Here is an 18,975-nt window from a genome sequence, read left to right on the forward strand (position 1 = left end):
ACAAAAAGTATGTGGACTCCTGCTCGTCGAATATCTCATTCCAAAATCGAGGGCATTAAAATGGAGTTGCCCCCCCCCCCCCCCCCCCCCCCCCTTTGCTGCTCTAACAGGCTCTACTCTTCTGGGAAGGCTTTCCACTAGATGTTGGAACATTGCTGTGGGGACTTGTTTCCATTCAGCCACAAGAGCATTAGTTAGGTCGGCCACTGATGTTCGGCTATTAGGCCTGGCTCACAGTCGGTGTTCCAATTCATTCCAAAGGTGTTCGATGGGGTTGAGGTCAGGGCTCTGTGCAGGCCAGTCAAGTTACTCCACACCGATCTTGCCAAACCATTTCTGTATGGACCTCGCTTTGTGGACGGGGGTGTTTTTATGCTGAAAGAGGAAAGGGCCTTCCCCAAACTGTTGCCACAAAGTTGGAAGCACAGAATCATCTGGAATGTCATTGTATTCCGTAGTGTTAAGATTGCCCTTCACTGGAACTAAGGTGCCTAGCCCGAACCTTGAAAAACAGCCCCAGACCATTATGCCTCCTTCACCAAACTTTACAGTTGGCACTATGCATTGGGGCAGGTAGCGTTTTCCTGGCATCCGCCAAACCTAAATTAGTCCACATACTGCCGGATGGTGAATCGTGATTCATTTCTCCAGAGAACATGTTCCACTGCTCTAGAGTCCAAAGGTGGCAAGCTTTACACCACTCCAGCCAATGCTTGGCATTGTGCATGGTGATCTTATGCTTGTGCGTGGCTGCTCGGCCATGGAAACCTATTTCTTGAATGTCCTGGCTAACAGTTCTTATGCTGATGTTGTTTCCAGAGGCAGTTTGGAACTCGGTAGTGAGTATTGCAACCGAGGACAGACAATTTTTGTCATACTACGGCCTTCAGCACTTGCCGGTCCTGTTCTGTGAGCTTGTGTGGCCTACCACTTTGCGGCTGAAACATTGTTTCTTCTAGACGTTTCCACTGCACAATAACAGCACTTACGGTTGACTGGGGCAACTCTAGCAGGGCTGAAATTTGACGAACTTTTGAATACATAGTGTAGATTGTGTGAGAGGGTGTGTCTGGAGGCCCGGGGTTGCAGGGAGAGCCAAGGGTTAGAGTGATGGACTCATTGGACTAATGGCTGTGCAGACTGCAGAGTGGAGTGTGGCTGCTAGGACCACCTAGGAAAGATTGGATGGAGCTAGCGCTGTAAATGGTTGGTTTATTTATTTGCTATAAATATGGTTGGATGGTTAAAGAGAAAGAAGGCCTTTACTGGCAGTCCCCCACGTCATAGATGGCTGAGGATTGAGCAGCGATGGCTTTTTAATGTTGGGGTGATGTAACAGTCTATCATCCACACTGACGTGTTAAGCTGTTGTTGATGAAATAATATCGGTCTTGTACACATTGGTCATGCAGTATGTAACACACACACACACACACACACACACACACACACACACACACACACACACACTTACTCTTTGTTCTCTATCTCTCTCTTTCATGATTTATTTCCATCAATTTGATTCGTGATTCAATTTCCAGGCCTTTGTAAATACGTTTAAAATAATTGTGTTTCAATTGACCTGCCTGGTAAAATAAATACAGTGCCTTCAGAAAGTATTCATGCCCCTTGACTTATTCCACATTGTGTTGTGTTACAGCCTGAATTCAAAATGGATTAAATAAGTATATATTTTTTATCTCAACCATCTACACACAATACCCCACAATGACAAAGTGAAAACATGTTTTTCAGACTTTTTTCAGAAAATGAAATGCAGAAATATCTAATTTACATAAGTATTCACAACCCTGAGTCACCTTTGGCAGCGATTACAGCTGTGAGTCTTTCTGTTTAAGTCTCTAAGCGCTTTCCACACCTGGATTGTGCCAAATTTGTCCATTATTCTTTTGAAAATTCTTCATGCTCTGTCACATTGGTTGTTGATCATTGCTAAACAACCATTTTCAGGTCTTGCTATAGATTTTCAAGCAGATTTAAGTCAAAACTGTAACTGGTAAGCAACTCCAGTTTAGATTTGGCCTTGTGTTAGGTTATTATCCAGCTAAAAGGTTAAAGGGGAATTCATCTCCTAGTGTCTGGTAGAAAGTAGAACCAGGTTTTCCTTTGGCCTCATGGTGATGTGTTGTGTTGGATTTGTCCCAAACATAACCTTTTGTATTCAGGACATAAAGGAAAAGCAGCCAACAAGTGCTCAGCATATGTGGGAACATTCCAGGTGAAGCTGGTAGAGAGAATGCCAAGAGTGTGCAAAGCTGTCATCAAGGCAAAGGGTGGCTACTTTGAGGAATATAAAATATCTTTTGATTTGTTTAACACTTTTTTGTTACTATATGATTCCATATGTTTTGATGTCTTCGCTATTATTCTACAATGTAGAAAACAGTAAAAATGAAGAAAAACCCTTGAATGAGTAGGTGTGTACAAAATTGACTGGTACTGTACATTTTTAAAGTCATAAGAGAAGTACACAAATATTGACAATTTAAATATAATTATAACCTATAGGACAGTCAACAAGTAATTTATGGTTTACTAGGAGCCACTAGTAAACCAAATCTATCCCCACACCAACACACTTACAACTTCACATTGGCCCAGGGCTGGACGGTGAGCTCATGTGGCCCTCATGATCTCACCACTCTACGTTACACACTCCAGGGTAAAGGCTGTATGTTTGCATGTGAGTGTAACCCAATCGACCACCCAAATAATAGATCACTCGTGTTAAAACTGACTTTTGCTCTTTGTCGAGAGAGAGAGAAAACAACTGTACTTTGAAAACAAAGACACAGTTGAGTTTACAGCTAATCAACATTGGCTTGTCTGCCCAGATATACTGTATGGCAGTGTGTTTCAGATAAAACAGTCCTCTTGGCAAAGTCATAACATTACCATGACTCACTGTATTTTTGTGGATTTATGACATTCCTTGGAGTATTGCATTGTTTATGACCTTACTGTGCTCGAAAGACTGAGGAAGCCCCTGTCTTAGAAGCCTTGTCCTGGAGCCAGTGGCCTGTGTGTGTACATGGCAGGGAGGTGTGATACAGGGGCATGTATACGTATGACTTTTATATGACCTGTGTTTGGCCTGGCGCCTGGTCAGAGGTCCCCTGGGTTCGCTGTCTCTGTCTAATCTCCACTCTAACATGTGAACTCCACCGACCACGTTTAGTGCATGTTGCAAAATGTATTTACACACACGTTATTCAGTCATTTCACCAACACAGCTCGTGTGAACGCGGATCTGCGTAGCCAAGCTCTAAAATAGAACTGGGTTCTCCACGTGCTGTAAGTCACCTCCTTATTGGATATCAGGAAGATACAAACCCACATGGATGACTGAAAGACAAACCAGGTGAGATTAATTAAAGATTTTGTATGATTTCAGGTCAAAATTCTACAAAGATAAAGCTAAAAAGAGGACATATGCATTTCCGGTAAAATAACAACCCAATGTTTATCTCCCAGGGCAACCTAGCTAGCAACAGCTAGATAGCTAAATATCCATGAATGTTTCATGTATGTTTCGACATGCCCCCAAATTAATATAGTTGGTTCACTGTTGATTTTGGTATTTTAACCTGCATGTTATCATCGCGTCTGGTGTGTATGGATGAAATTGACATGCGGGCGGGCGATGGCGCACGTGGACGCATGCGCGTGGCCGGTGTAGTCAGCATGTTATCCCCCCCCCCCCCCCCCCCCCCACGCCATCCTGCCCCCCAATCCATCTACCTCCTGACCTTAGTGGATCTAAACTGACCTTAGTGGATTTGTGAACACTGAAGAATCTAGTTTCTCGTGGCTTCTTCCTAGTTAATGGACTTTTCATGCTTCTGTTGCACTAGATAGTAACATTATTTATTTTGGCAATGTTCTACACATAAAACTGACTTGATTCTATCTCTGTCACCATGTATGCTCTCCCACTAAATGTATTCTCATGGATACCTTATCTGATCATCATGATGAAAATATTTAGCAGAACTCTTTTCAACCACGCACCATTTGCAGAAGCTATGAGAAGCTTGTCTGACGGAATCTGTGTGAACAGACAGCAAACAGGAGGTTGTTTGGCCTTGAGCAGGTGTTAGCCTTCTCTGTAGCTCAGTTGGTAGAGCATGGTGTTTGCAACACCAGGGTTGTGGGTTCGATTCCCACGGGGGGCCAGCACAGAAAAAAAAAAAATGTATGAAATGTATGCATTCACTACTGTAAGTCGCTCTGGATAAGAGCGTCTGCTAAATGATGTAAATGTAAATGTAAATGTAAAGAGGATGGAATGTAAATGTAGATACAGTAGCCAAGGCCTCAGCCTGGTATAATTGTTTTCTGCCTTGGAGCTGAAAGGAACAATGACATATGCTGTTGTGATGGTGTCATAGACCTCTGCCTATGTACAGTATGTATTTGTAGTTTTAGGCTACACACCGCATAAGCAAAGAATAATGAATCTAAACCGTGATTGTGCATCTCCAGATGGGTTTTAAACCTGTCATAGTTATGCTGGGCATGTAAAAAACCACTTTGTAAAGGGGATTTTCAGGTGAACAAAAGAGAAGAGCAGTCATGGATATAGTCAATCATAATGTTTCAGTTTAATACAAGTTGCAACAGCGATATACCTCCCGCACAGAAGCAGAAAAAATGTCTAGCAAAGACAGGCCCCTTTATATTCTAATCTGACTTTACCAAATGTACTGTAAACACCAGGCAGAGATGCTGGGAGGCAGACACAACATCAGCGGCTACAGAATCACAGTGTCATAGATACATTATCAGTATTCCCTCGGCTCAGTGTGGCGTCAAACTTTAACCATCACATTCAACACTGGTAGACATTTGATACTGGCAGTTAAACAGGTCAAAGGTACGAACATCAGTACTTAGTTACAGTAAATAAAATACAGCTGAGGAATTTATAAAATAATTCCCATTAAATAATTAGAAGGAAATTGCTAAGTTATTTGCAATTAATTGTATGCATTAAGATCTTTGAGTGCAAATTATGGTTTCATCTCACAATGTCTTTCATCTCATCAAAATGTTTTCCCTTTCCTCAGAATCTGTTTCATTTGCATTTTAAATGAGTATATTTCCCTTTCAAATCGCCCCCATTTTATTTCAAGATCAAAAACATTTCCTTTTTCAGAAACATTTTTTCTCATTTTTACTACACTGAGCAAAAATATAAACACAACATGTAAAGTGTTGGTCTCATGTTTCATGAGCTGAAATAAAAGATCCCAGAAATGTTCCATACGCGCACAAATCTTATTTCTCAAAAAGAAAATGCACAGATTTGTTTACATCCATGTTGATGAGCATTTCTCCTTGCCCAGGATAATCAATCCACCTGTCAGGTGTGGCATATCAAGAAGCTGGTTAAACAGCATGATCATTACACAGGTGCACCTTGTTCAGGGGAAAATAAATGGCCACTTTCAAATGTGCAGTTTTGTCACACAACACAATGCCACATATATCTCAAGTTTTGAGGGAGTGTGCAATTGGCGTGCTGACTGCAGGAATTCCCATAGGGCGGAGCACAATTGACCCAGCGTCGTCCGGATTAGGGGAGAGTTTGGCCGGGGTAGACTGTCATTGTAAAATAATAATTTGTTCTTAACTGACTTGCCTAGTTAAATAAAATGTAGACCAGAGCTGTTTCCAGATAATTTAATGTTAATTTCTCTACCATAAACTGCCTACAGCATTGTTTTAGAGAATATGGCAGTAGGTTCAACCGGCCTCACAACCAACCACACCTCCACATCTGGCTTCTTCACCTGCAAGAACATCTGATCATCTAAAGTCCTTTTGTGGAGAAACTCATTCTGATTGGCTGGGCCTAGCTCCCCAGTGGGTGGGCCTGGCTGCCAGGTGGGTGTGCCTATTCTCTCCAAGACCCAATCATGGCTGCACAGTATAGTTTTGAGTGTTTGCCGCCAATATTTTTGGATTGAAGCAGAGCATTGTGATAATTCTAGTTCCTCTGATGGCTTTAACACTGGGATAGGGATAGTGAGTGAGACTGAGTGTCTGACCCTGTGCTTCTCTAGACGAGCTGTCCAGGATGAGGTGTGAATTAGAGGTGACCCCTGAACCCAGCAGCCCCACGCTGCTCGGAGAGGTAGCAGACACCTACTGCCAGGTGGACCGCTGGCAGAAGCTTCGCACCGCTGTCCGCAAACTGGAATTCTGGGAAGACTTCAGTGCCGAGCTGATTGGGAGTGGCTTCTTCTCCAAGGTGTACAAGGTATGAACGGTCCAATTTGTACATGGCTAAAAAATAAATTTGTGTGTGCTTGTGAATACATCAACGTGTGTGAAAGCGAGAACAAAAAATAACTGACTTTCTACACCCCTTGCCTATGATTTACTTTCCATATTTCATGTTTGTTTCAGTTACAAAAGTGTTCAAAAATGCCATCATGCTGTATATGGCATACATCCTGATAAGTGTATTATGACATATTTCACAGAAGCCAATACATAAATTATAGTCCCAACCAAAGAGCAACCTACATTTTGTGTACTACCAACTCGGGTGTTAACTGAAAACATGATGCCTTGGCTGATCCCTGAAGCACTCCTCAGAGCAGCAGCCACAACATGCCCAAGTAATTACACTGCAGACATGTCCTTCTCTGCATTCACATGCCCACGAGACATAGGAACACAGCTTAAGTTCTCTTAATACTGTCTAGATGTGAGGTACTGTCTGTTGAGTCAAATGAACAACATTGAAATGCTAATGACTGAACACTGGCATCATCTTCAACAGTCCTAGTAGTTCTTGGAGGTAATGTCAGGTCACAATGGCTCTGTAGCAGGGCCATCATGCAGGGCCACCGTGCGTGTTTGTGTTGAGATGGAACTCCCAGACGCTCAGATACGGATCAGAGATGGCGATATAAAGTCCTGAAAGGAGGGTGATTACACGTGCGCAGTCAGTCAGCCAGTGTGATGGTTCAGGAACCTGTGCCAGGCTGTCTCCCAAATGGCTCCCTATGTAGGGCACTTCTTTTGACATATGGGCCCTGGTCAAAGGTAGTGTACTACATAGGGAATAGGTTGCTATTTGGGACAGAACCAGAGAATGCTACTGTGGAGGGAACGTAGCGTACCAAGGAACCAGTCTGGCCTCACAGAGACAATAGGATGTAGTTAACTCACCTCAAGAAGAGATCAAGACTGCTAAGATTCTGTTGCTCTAGTCTCAGCACATTTTCATCTTGTGTTGGTATGCAAGAAACTGCATTGTTTGTTTTGTTACCCTGGCTCTAGTTCATAGAGATCCAGCCTTGTTTACAACAAATACACAATAGTGAGATGGTCCAACTGTTGTCAATCACAGCTGAGCAACATCCGCTCTGTAAATGTATAACACCCTTTGTTGTCTAGGTGTCTCACAGCACAACGAGGAAAGTGATGGTGGTCAAGATCTATAAGAACGACGTGGACCAGGACAGCATCGTACGAGAGATCAGTCTACTGCAGAAGCTCTCACACCCTAACATTGTCAGGTCAGTCCCTTTCCAACATATATGACAAATGCTTGTTATTAGAGGAAGATGTGTAGGAGTTGCAAAAAAAAAAGTAAAACTGTGATAGTAATGCAAACTATTATTATCCTCACAGGTATCTTGGAATCTGTGTGCGAGAAGAAAAGCTGTACCCAATACTGGAGGTAAGTGTCCTTAATCACTTAGGACACCAACATTTTCCTCTCAGTATCTGTGCATCTCACCGTAGAATCCACAGATTGGTATCCTTGTGTAAAACCCACAGAAATGATTATCTCTATGGTATAACCCATCTCCATAGACACATGTAGATTCTTTATGGTACTTTCCCTCTGTATTTGTGCATCTGGCTGTGCATCTGGCAGTAGTCACGGTTGTTGACGGGAATAGATTGCTAAGTATGTGTTTAACCATGGAAATAGGATATCTATGTACTTTATATGGTACTGAATAAAGGATCCATCTCCATAGACATAAATATAGGATCTCTATGGTACTAATGCACCCCCTCTCTGTGTTGTGTCAGTATGTGAGTGGGGGCTGTCTGGAGGACCTCCTGGCCCAGGAGGACGTGTCTCTGTGTTGGAGGGAGAAGGTGGACCTGGCCTGTGACATCAGCAGGGGCATGACCTACCTGCACTACAAGAACATCTACCACAGAGACCTCAACTCCAAGGTTTCACACACACACACACACACACACACACACACACACACACCACTGCCAGGCCAGGGTTTCGTCTGGACAGAGGACTACAGTGGTGCCAGAGCAAAGTACACTTCTAATGCAATCTGGGCTTTTAATTTAAAAAACGCACATGACTTTCATTTGACATAATCTTTTTCCATGTTGATTGAAGGTATCAAGGACAAGTACAGTATATGTTTCTGGTTATTTCTTGATCTGTAAATCCGATAACAAGGGTCATCCGACTATTTTCTCCAGCACGTAGATCAGAGGTCGTCAACTTGATTCAGCAAGACATAGATAGATATCCACTCTACCTGCACTATACACTAACACACATAATAAGGACCTAACCTAGTGCCTACTGTACCTGTACTAGCTTTAGCCAAACTGAACCTGTCACTGTATACAACACAAATGCTAAGCTGCAGCGTTGGCATTCTTCATAGCCTGTATTAGTCCCACTGGACAACTTTAAGTCCTCTTTGAAACAGTGTTTCCTCTTATTCATGCCGGTTTAGTTATGCCAAAGCTTGTTTTTTCCAGCATAGGCAGATTACAGGGATTCTGCCTCAGATATCACTAACTACTGACTGAATTTCACTGTAGGGGAGGCATTCCTGTCAATGTGGGCTTTTGTTTCAGTTATGGGCCTTCCCAGAATCTGGCCCTGCTATTTTAGACCTTCTCAAAGGTTGCATCCCAAATAGCACCTATTCCCTAAAAAGTAGTGAATTGTTTAGGTAATAGAGTGCCATTTGGGATGCAGCCTTTGAGAAGGTCTTAATAGCAGGGCCAGATTCTGGGAAGGCCCATAACGGAAACAAAACCCCACATTGACAGGAATGTCAATGTACAGTAAATAAGCCTTGTCCAAACCAGAACAGCCCATAGGACAGAAGCCTATCTCATGTTTCTATAGTGTGAGGCAGTATAATGTACAAGTACACCCCCTGGACAGGACCCTAGTTTAGAAAACAAGTAAGAGGGGGCTGAGGTTGGGCGTTTCCACCTCCTGGATAATTCTCTGTGAACATTATGCAAGGGTTTGTTTATATACAAGCATGCACACACTCACATCTCCCTTTCTCATGATCTATCCATCCCATTCCAAACTCCTCTCTTTGGTAGTAAACCACATCAGTCATGAGATTATGGGTTGTGGTGGGTGTGATTCTCCCATTGCTCTGTCATTACAGGCCCATGGTGTGGCAGGAAACGCCCTGCATGCTCTTACTAGAACCAGTCATGTCTCCCCAGCAGCACCAGGGATAGAGAGTTATAGAGATATAGGCTGAATTCTGTTTTAAATAACACAGATACTCTGTCTAACCGCTGGCCCATAGGTCGAGATACCCATACTGTCTAAATCACTGTTACTGACCTATTGGTCGAACCTTACTGTTCCGATCTGTCATTAGTCTCGGAAACCCAGACCTAGGATGTCGGATTCTCTTGGACATTTTGAAAGGGGAAAAAACAGTTGTTCTGAGAAGGGTACTCTTCAGACAGACAACTCTCCCAACAAATCCAAAGTATGGGTAGGTGAGGCTTAAAATGGGGGTGGGAATTGTACTCCTATTTAGCTAGGGTAACAAGTGGATACAGTAGTGACGTCATCGGTGACTCACGTCCCATTTCCAACTTGTCCTTTCTGTCCCAACTAACGCCGGAACTTCTATAGACGTGTAAGCTGGAGCATTGGTACATTGTGGGAGGCAACCCATCTGTCTAGAGAGACTACTCTGCCAGCAATAGTATTGGGCCAACAAAATGGCCACAGGTTACATCCCAATAATTCACTGTTCAGAGAGGATGGTTGGTGAAGGGACGTTTCAGACTAGATTATGAGGCAGCCTGCTGAACCAGCTGGTTTCAGATGGGTACTGTTTGTCCTAATGCAGGAGCAATAGTCAGCTCAGAAAATGACAGAGGAACGAATCTGAAGTGTCTTTTCACAGTCACATCCAATGTTATGATTGTTTTACATTTTTCGCTGTCGCTGTGCCTCTTTGTCCATGTGAGAATTGTGTGGTTTGACCAGTGGTGGGAAAAGTACTCCAAATTGTCATACTTGAGTAAGAGTAAAGATACCTAAATAGAAAATGACTCCAGTAATTCACCCACCAAAATATTACTTGAGTAAAAGTATTTGGTTTTAAATATACTTAAATGTCAAAAGTAAAAGTATAAATCATTTACAATTCCTTTTATTAAGCACGCCAGACGGCCCCATTTTCTTGTTTTTTAAATTTACATATAGCCAGGGGCCATCTCCAACACTCAGACATCATTTACAAATGAAGCATTTGTGTTTAGTGAGTCCTCCAGATCAGAGGCAGTAGGGATGACCAGGGATGTTCTTTTGATAAGTGTGTGAATTGGACCATTTTCCTGTCCTGCTAAGCATTCAAAATGTAATGAGTACTTTTGGGTGTCAGGGAGTAAAAAGTAAAATATTTCCTTTAGGAATGTAGTGAAGTAAAAGTTGTCAAAAAATAGAAATAATCAAGTAAAGAACAGATACCCCCAAAAACGATTGAAGTATTTTTACTTAAGTACTTTACCCCACTGCGTTTGACCTCCAGCACAGTGATAATTCATAACTGTCAGTATTCAAACAGTGACTAAAGAGGTGTTTCATATCATGTAGAAACATATGAATATATGGTCTATGGAATTAGGTTACTACCTCAGGCTCAAACGTAGATAGAATGGAGGAGGTTAAAATGACTGTTGTGTGGATGTAGAAGTGTCACACTGGCCTCTTGTGGTCAACATGTTGCACTGCAGTGTGACAGTAATGACTTCAGTTATTGCCTTTCTTGTGAGTCCCAGCTCTATGAATATCTACTGTACATTTATGAATACATTTTTATGTCTACTGTATCGTACATTTTGAATAGATTTGATAGCAGTGACCAGTGTGCAGAACCGTTGGCTGTGTGCAGAGTTGTCTAACATTGCCTGAATGTTGTGTGTGTGTGTGCAGAACAGTGGTCTAACATTGCCTGAATGTTGTGTGTGTGTGTGCAGAACAGTGGTCTAACATTGTCTGAACATTGTGTGTGTGCAGAACAGTTGTCTAACGTTGTCTGAACATTGTGTGTGTGCAGAACAGTGGTCTAACGTTGTCTGAACATTGTGTGTGTGCAGAACAGTGGTCTAACATTGTCTGAACATTGTGTGTGTGCAGAACAGTTGTCTGAACATTGTGTGTGTGTGTGCAGAACTGTCTGATACGGGAGACGTCTCGGGGCAGGGAGGCGGTGGTTACAGATTTTGGCCTGGCCAGGGAGGTAATGGTGGAGCTGCCAGCTAACGACCCAGAGAGGAAGATGTCTCTGGTGGGTTCTGCCTTCTGGATGGCCCCCGAGATGCTCCGAGGGGAACCCTACGACCGCAAGGTAGGTAGCCTACACACACTCTCTGCATCCCAAATGGCACCCTATTCCCTATTGAGTGCACTGCTTTTGACCAGAAGTCTATGGGCCCTGGTTGAAAGCAGTGCACTAAAAAGGGAAGAGGATGCCATTTGGGACGCTGACAGTCTTACACCCTGATATAGAAATAACCAGAATTTAATTTCATGGTTTCCACTAAATTATAGAAAATACTTACTTCTGATCCTTCCTATTATTATAATCTATTCATAACATTCATTTAATTGATTTAATTCATTAATGGAATTAGGACGATAAAGTCAATAACATAACTTCTTCCTCCAGGTGGATGTCTTCTCTTTTGGCATCATGCTGTGTGAGATTTTGGGCCGGATCTCAGCAGATCCCGAGATCCTTCCCAGAACACGGGTAAATTAAAAACATACACACACAGTTTTGTATTGCTATCCTTGTGGGGACCAAATAATTGATTCCTATCCAAAATCCTATTTTCCCTAAATCTAACCTAACCCATAACCCTAAGTCTAACCTTAACCCCAAAACTATACCTAACCGTAACCCCTAACCTTAATTTTAACCCTGACCCCAATTGTAACCCTAACACCTAAGCCTAAAATAGCATTTTTCCTTGTCGGGACTGGAAAAATGTCCCAACTTGTCCAATTGTTCCTTGTTTTACTATCCCTATAAGGACTTCTGGTACCCACAAGGATAGTTAAACAAATAACGCACACACACTTATCAAAACCAAAGAACCATAGACTACTAGATTTAGACTGGCACTACACACGTGGAAATTATACAACAACTGAGCTATGAGTTAATTAAATGTATTTCCTCACAACTCAGACATTATATTGAATCCTGCAACATAATTTGGCAATTAGCAGTCTTGTTACTTGATAATACTCTTAGTTATTAGGCTATTAGTGACAGTGCCATTTGCATGTAGATGATGGTGAAATGAGTCATCTAATGTCCCTGTCTGTCATCCCTGGGGTGATCAAGACAAGGTCAGAGACAGGCAGCAGAGAGAGACTTTAATGTGCTCGTTGAGGTTTCACATAAATTTGATTTATTTGTGACATTTGTCATTAGAACTGGGAGGACCGCAGGGTCAGTTAGTCACACTGCTATCCTATCTATACAGTATGTGTTCTGCGAATCCATCAGTAGTCCCTGATGATCAAAACTGAGGTATACAGTAGCCTGTATACAATAGTGTGGATCTCAAGACTTTCCTTGTTTGCCATGACGTACATTGGTTATCTGATCAGGCTCTCTAACCTGTAACTACTTAGTGATGCTCTATGGGCCCGTACATGGTGGGCATAGCAGTTGACACAGTGTTTGTTCTCTCTGCAGGACTATGGTCTAGACGTTGAGGCCTTCAGTGAGATGGTCCAGGGTTGTCCACGACGCATCCTGGAGCTGTCAGCCAACTGCTGTCTGGTGAGTGTGGACTGGAGGGAGGGAGTGTGAGGGAGAAACGGAGAGAGATGCTGAGAGACAATGTTAGAGAGTGAATGTGAGAGCATGTCTCAGAAAAGGAGACTTAAGCCGGGATTCATTAGGAGGGACATTGACCGACAAACACAGCTCTTTTTTTAGGTGTGCTTTTTAAAGGGAATTTAGGTTTGAGGCAACATCTGCAGCGTTTATCATGAATGCGATCTCTCATTGTCTGTATTTCAGTGCGTAGTGCTTTAACAGCACTATAACATGTTTCGTATATATCCCGGTCATAGAGTTTGCCTCAACTACGAGAGTGTAAGAAAGATATGCATTTGCCATCTACTGTAGAATATCACTCATGTTGTTCAGATGGACTCATGTTGTCCTCTTGTCCTGAGGTTGAGATGGACTCATGTTGTCCTCTTGTCCTGAGGTTGAGATGGACTCATGTTGTCCTCTTGTCCTGAGGTTGAGATGGACTCATGTTGTCCTCTTGTCCTGTGGTTGAGATGGACTCATGTTGTCCTCTTGTCCTGTGGTTGAGATGGACTCATGTTGTCCTCTTGTCCTGTGGTTGAGATGGACTCATGTTGTCCTCTTGTCCTGTGGTTGAGATGGACTCATGTTGTTCTGTGGTTGAGATGGACTCATGTTGTCCTCTTGTCCTATGGTTCAGATGGACTCATGTTGTCCTCTTGTCCTGTGGTTGAGATGGACTCATGTTGTCCTCTTGTTCTGTGGTTCAGATGGATGCGTTTCGGAGACCCTCCTTCTCAGAGCTGCTGGATGAGTTGGAGGACATCGCTGAGAGCCTGGAACCCCCTGACTCAAACCTGACCACTGGGTGAGGGGGTGGGGTCACCATGTACCCCCCTCAGCCCTCCTCCCCTGGAACGGAGGACAATGTGGACGGCAGCAGGCAGCCACCCCAGTCTTATACAGCAGAGGCACTTTATAGTTCAGGTCCGCTCTACAGGAACCAGGTGTAGGGCTCATAATGCAGCTCCTCCTGTTGACTCTGTGTGTTTCTCTGAAACAGAACCGGATCACTGGAAGTTCAACACTCATCACCCCCCACTGTCTTTCTACAGTAGCTCAGCTAGTGTGGGTCCATTTGAAAGGGGTGGGGGTCGAAACAAATAATTCCCTAAGGAGCATTTCCTCCTGGCTCTTAAGTTGTATTATATGATGTTATTATTCCACTTTAAGTTAAGGATGTAGAAATCCTTATTTGTAAATAGTGCATAAGGAGGACTGTCCAAGTAGTCCTGATCCGTCTATTCTCTTCTATCATAATATCATCATTTAAAACAGGGGTTCCCAACCTAGATCTGCAATGCTTTAGGCTAGAAACATGCAGTTAATTGTCTGAGAAAGACGCAACTCTGATGCACATGGGAATATCTTTCGTTTGTCTCTGACATTCAGAAGCTTAGCTACGACCTTCTAAAGTCGAGGAAATTGGACTGCTTGGGAAGTAATCTTATACAATGTGTGGCTCTGTCGCTATCAATTGATCTATTCACTTTCTGTAAAAGAGTATCTATAATAAAATGATCATAATAAAACATATTTGGTAGCGGAATAACATTTGAGGAAATCGGGTCTAGACTTTATTTTCCTTATCCATTATTATTAAATAGCCCATCTAAAAGATGTCACGAGTCTTCTTAAACTACGTAGAATTGCAGGAAATTAGCTTAAAAACAGCTAAATTTTCCTTGGTCCCTCAAATGAAACAAAATCAAGCTGGTAGTCTATATTAAATACACCATCTCAATAAACAATAATAAATAAAAAACGGGGAAAGGGGTGTGACATTTTTCAAATGTGAAAAAGGCGGTCCTGGGGGTAAAAAGTTGGAAACCCCTGATTTTAAAATAACATTTATGTAGGACTTCTCCCCCTTTCTTTCATCAGCCAGTCCAAGTGGTGACACAATCAAAAATAAATCCCTCCCTCTGTTAAAGTAGTCATCTGAATGATGTCATTTAACAGTGAGGTAATGGTGGACTGCAGCAGGATTACAGGAGTCAGGATTACATTGCACTAGAAGTGACTGTTACAGTACATGGCTGAAATCTATAGGATGAAGGAATTGTGCTACTGTGTGGGTAAGGACCAAACAACACTCTCTTTCTGGTTTCTAACGTCAACACTGTTCTGTTGGAGATTAACAGAGGTGGCCAGTGTTAGGTACAGTGGGGGGAAAAAGTATTTCATCCCCTGCTGATTTTGTACGTTTGCCCACTTACAAAGAAATGATCAGTCTATAATTTTAATGGTAGTTTATATGAACAGTGAGAGACAGAATAACAACAAAAAAATCCTGAAAAAACATGTCAAAAATGTTATAAAATTATTTCCATTTTAATGAGGGAAATAAGTATTTGACCCCTCTGCAAAACATGACTTAGTACTTGGTGGCAAAACCCTTGTTGGCAATCACAGAGGTCAGATGTTTCTTGTAGTTGGCCACCAGGTTTGCACACATCTCAGGAGGGATTTTGTCCCACTCCTCTTTGCAGATCTTCTCCAAGTCATTAAGGTTTCGAGGCTGACGTTTGGCAACTTGAACCTTCTGCTCCCTCCACAGATTTTCTATGGGATTAAGGTCTGGAGACTGGCTAGGCCACTCCAGGACCTTAATGTGCTTCTTCTTGAGCTACTCCTTTGTTGCCTTGGCCGTGTGTTTTGGGTCATTGTCATGCTGGAATACCCATCCACGACCCATTTTCAATGCCCTGGCTGAGGGAAGGAGGTTCTCACCCAAGATTTGACAGTACATGGCCCCGTCAAATGATGCGGTGAAGTTGTCCTGTCCCCTTAGCAGAAAAACACCCCCAAAGCATAATGTTTCCACCTCCATGTTTGACGGTGGAGATGGTATTCTTGGGGTCATAGGCAGCATTCCTCCTCCAAACACGGCGAGTTGAGTTGATGCCAAAGAGCTCCATTTTGGTCTCATCTGACCACAACACTTTCACCAGTTGTCCTCTGAATCATTCAGATGTTCATTGGCAAACTTCAGACGGGCATGTATATGTATTCTTGAGCAGGGGGACCTTGCGGGCACTGCAGGATTTCAGTCCTTCACGGTGTAGTGTGTTACCAATTGTTTTCTTGGTGACTATGGTCCCAGCTGCCTTGAGATCATTGACAAGATCCTCCCTTGTAGTTCTGGGCTGATTCCTCACTGTTCTCATGATCATTGCAACTCCACGAGGTGAGATCTTGCATGGAGCCCCAGGCCAAGGGATATTGACAGTTCTTTTGTGTTTCTTCCATTTGCGAATAATCGCACCAAATGTTGTCACCTTCTCACCAAGCTGCTTGGCGATGGTCTTGTAGCCCATTCCAGCCTTGTGTAGGTCTACAATCTTGTCCCTGACATCCTTGGAGAGCTCTTTGGTCTTGGCCATGGTGGAGAGTTTGGAATCTGATTGATTGATTGCTTCTGTGGACAGGTGTCTTTTTTACAGGTAACAAGCTGCGGTTAGGAGCACTCCCTTTAAGAGTGTGCTCCTAATCTCAGCTCGTTACCTGTATAAAAGACACCTGGGAGCCAGAAATCTTTCTGATTGAGAGGGGGTCAAATACTTATTTCCCTCATTAAAATGCAAATCAATTTATAACATTTTTGACATGCGTTTTTCTGGATATTTTTGTTGTTATTCTGTCTCTCACTGTTCAAATAAACCTACCATTAAAATTATAGACTGATCCTTTCTTTATCAGTGGGCAAACATACAAAATCAGCAGGGGATCAAATACTTTTTTCCCCCACTGTAAGGGTTGGTGTTCAGTGTGGTTCAGTACTAGGGCCAAGTAGACAGAGGAAGGAGCGCTATCCCTCCCTCTCAGGATGTGAATAAAATAATACTAAACTCAATTAAACACTAACCTTAGGAAGAACTTAACTGTTGTGTATCGTTTTATACTAAATGCCTTTGTTTCTTGTAATGCTTGTACTGTACGTTTTTTGCCTCACCCTTTTGTGGGGATACATTTTGTTTACCATATCAGATTCATACAGTACTTTATGTTTATTTTGTGAATCTGTTGGTTGGGTAGAATTTTGCTTACTTTACAGATCTTTAGATTTATATGGAAGATTTAAAGCAATGTTTAATAAAAGGCATGGAGCATTGATGTGTGTGTATGTACTTAAACTGGACTTTTAATGGGATAAAAAAAGATTAACACTATTGTGCTCATTACATTAGCCTCATTAGCTGAAGACATGAAGATGTTGAATAATTTAAAACCAATATTGCTGCGTTCACACAGGTAGCCGAATTCTGATCTTTTTTTCACTAATTGGTGTTTTGACCAATCAGATTAGCTCTGAAAAAGATCTGATGTGAAAATATCTGATGGGATTGGTCAAAAGACCAATTAGTGGAAAAAATATCAGAATTGGGCTGCCCGTCTAAACGCAGCCATTGTGGTGGTTCATGCTCAGAAAATGGACTTGGAGCTCTTTCTTAAATCTGCAGTTCTCCTAATTTACTGCAGCAGGGGAGTCGTGTAGTAACTCCCATGTTGCTTCCTCCAGCCTATTGGTATGACATGCCATGATTCCCCTTGTCGCTGTGGAACCAAAACAAATGGAAAAAGATCTCAACGGTTGTTTCCTGAGGGTGAACGGTATGTAATGGTTTAAAAAGGTTTGCTTTTTGACCATCATTTGTACCAATCAATAGGACATTGTCAAAGTCAAGAAAATCCCTTGCATTGGAAAGAACAATTTTCTACACCACTAAACCTCTATGTGAATTTGCCAGCACTCTGCAGCTATCCTGCTCTGAGAGAGCGATATACACTATATTAGAATTCAATGGCTCCTGATCTGGAGATTACATGCTGTTATTAAGGAGGGTGTAAGTATCGTAGTTTATCAGAATTCAATGGCTTGCGATTTGCGAGAGATTTCTGATGTGATAATGACACATTGAGGGGAGGCAAACCATGGGTAGGCTGTAGTAGGTTTGGTAGGCGAGGCACATGCTAGGGTTATCCCTGTTTAGTATTCCTGTGAGGCCTTCCTGTGTCTCTCTCCACACGTCTGACATGAACATTAGCATTCGCAAAAGCCTCGCTTACTACACTGCAGCCTCGCCGCTCTTTTATCTGCAATTGAAGGAGCTCCGAGGACCTGCATTTACAGCTCTGACACCACGGATGGGCCATTCATCCATTAATTGATGAACACGATCAAAAATCTATTTGGCGCCGAGGAGCGCAGAGGGAGGAAAGGTGATAAACTACTAGAGGTAATCACATGTAACGTGTGTAATAGTAAGGAAAGGATGTGGAGGAATTAGAACAGTGGCGTACCACAGTTTCGCGAGCAAGGTCTGAGCAAATGGCCAACTTCCTACAATTCTACACGTTTTGCCATGGGTAATCTCATGCTATTCTAATTTAACATTTTTAAAGCACATTTTGTGTAATTGTAAACATTTATGTCACAGCCTGACCTGTTCATATGCTATCTGGGGGGGGTGACCTCCAAGGGGTGGTTGTTCCCTAGAGTCCATGACGGGGGAGGTCCTAAGTCAGCAGTCTTAGAATTGCACACTTCTGCAGGTGTGCTGCTTTTTTGGATCCTCTGGTTCCTCTCTGGTTCCTCCCCTCCTCTTGTTTCTCCCAGGCCTTCCATGGTCTCCTCGTTTGGAGAAATGGCAGGTTTGGCCTCTAAAGAGAAGGAGGGATCTGACAAAGCAGCTGATGGGGGGGAGGGAAAGAAATCTTCTGTAAAGAGATCATTTTTGAATTAGACGGACCTGTTTTAGTGCAGAAAGATGGTTAATCGCAGTCTGTATAAAGTATTCAGATAAAGTAAATAAATTATTAAAGTGGGTCTTAA

General features: G+C 42.6%; 1 protein-coding gene across 3 annotated transcripts in view; it reads left to right on the top strand.

Annotated features, from left to right (window-relative positions):
* LOC106566205 (dual specificity testis-specific protein kinase 2) overlaps positions 1 to 17,253 on the top strand; it is a 30,752-nt gene extending 13,499 nt beyond the window's left edge. The window contains exons 2-10 of one of the 3 annotated variants that reach the window (XM_014134109.3): positions 5,742 to 5,910; positions 6,090 to 6,286; positions 7,435 to 7,556; positions 7,672 to 7,720; positions 8,083 to 8,232; positions 11,475 to 11,651; positions 11,973 to 12,056; positions 13,014 to 13,100; positions 13,850 to 17,253. In XM_014134109.3, coding sequence (XP_013989584.1) covers positions 6,104 to 6,286; positions 7,435 to 7,556; positions 7,672 to 7,720; positions 8,083 to 8,232; positions 11,475 to 11,651; positions 11,973 to 12,056; positions 13,014 to 13,100; positions 13,850 to 13,951 — 954 coding nt within the window. In that variant the 5' untranslated portion in view covers positions 5,742 to 5,910; positions 6,090 to 6,103 and the 3' untranslated portion in view covers positions 13,952 to 17,253. Of the gene's footprint in view, positions 1 to 5,741; positions 6,287 to 7,434; positions 7,557 to 7,671; positions 7,721 to 8,082; positions 8,233 to 11,474; positions 11,652 to 11,972; positions 12,057 to 13,013; positions 13,101 to 13,849 lie in introns of all 3 variants that reach the window. The other 2 variants (XM_014134079.3, XM_082955413.1) reach the window with 2 other exon arrangements.
* Positions 17,254 to 18,975: the final 1,722 nt, after the last annotated feature.

The sequence above is a fragment of the Salmo salar genome, chromosome 01 (assembly GCF_965601325.2).
Source record: "Salmo salar chromosome 01, fSalSal1, whole genome shotgun sequence".
Taxonomy (NCBI): domain Eukaryota; kingdom Metazoa; phylum Chordata; class Actinopteri; order Salmoniformes; family Salmonidae; genus Salmo; species Salmo salar.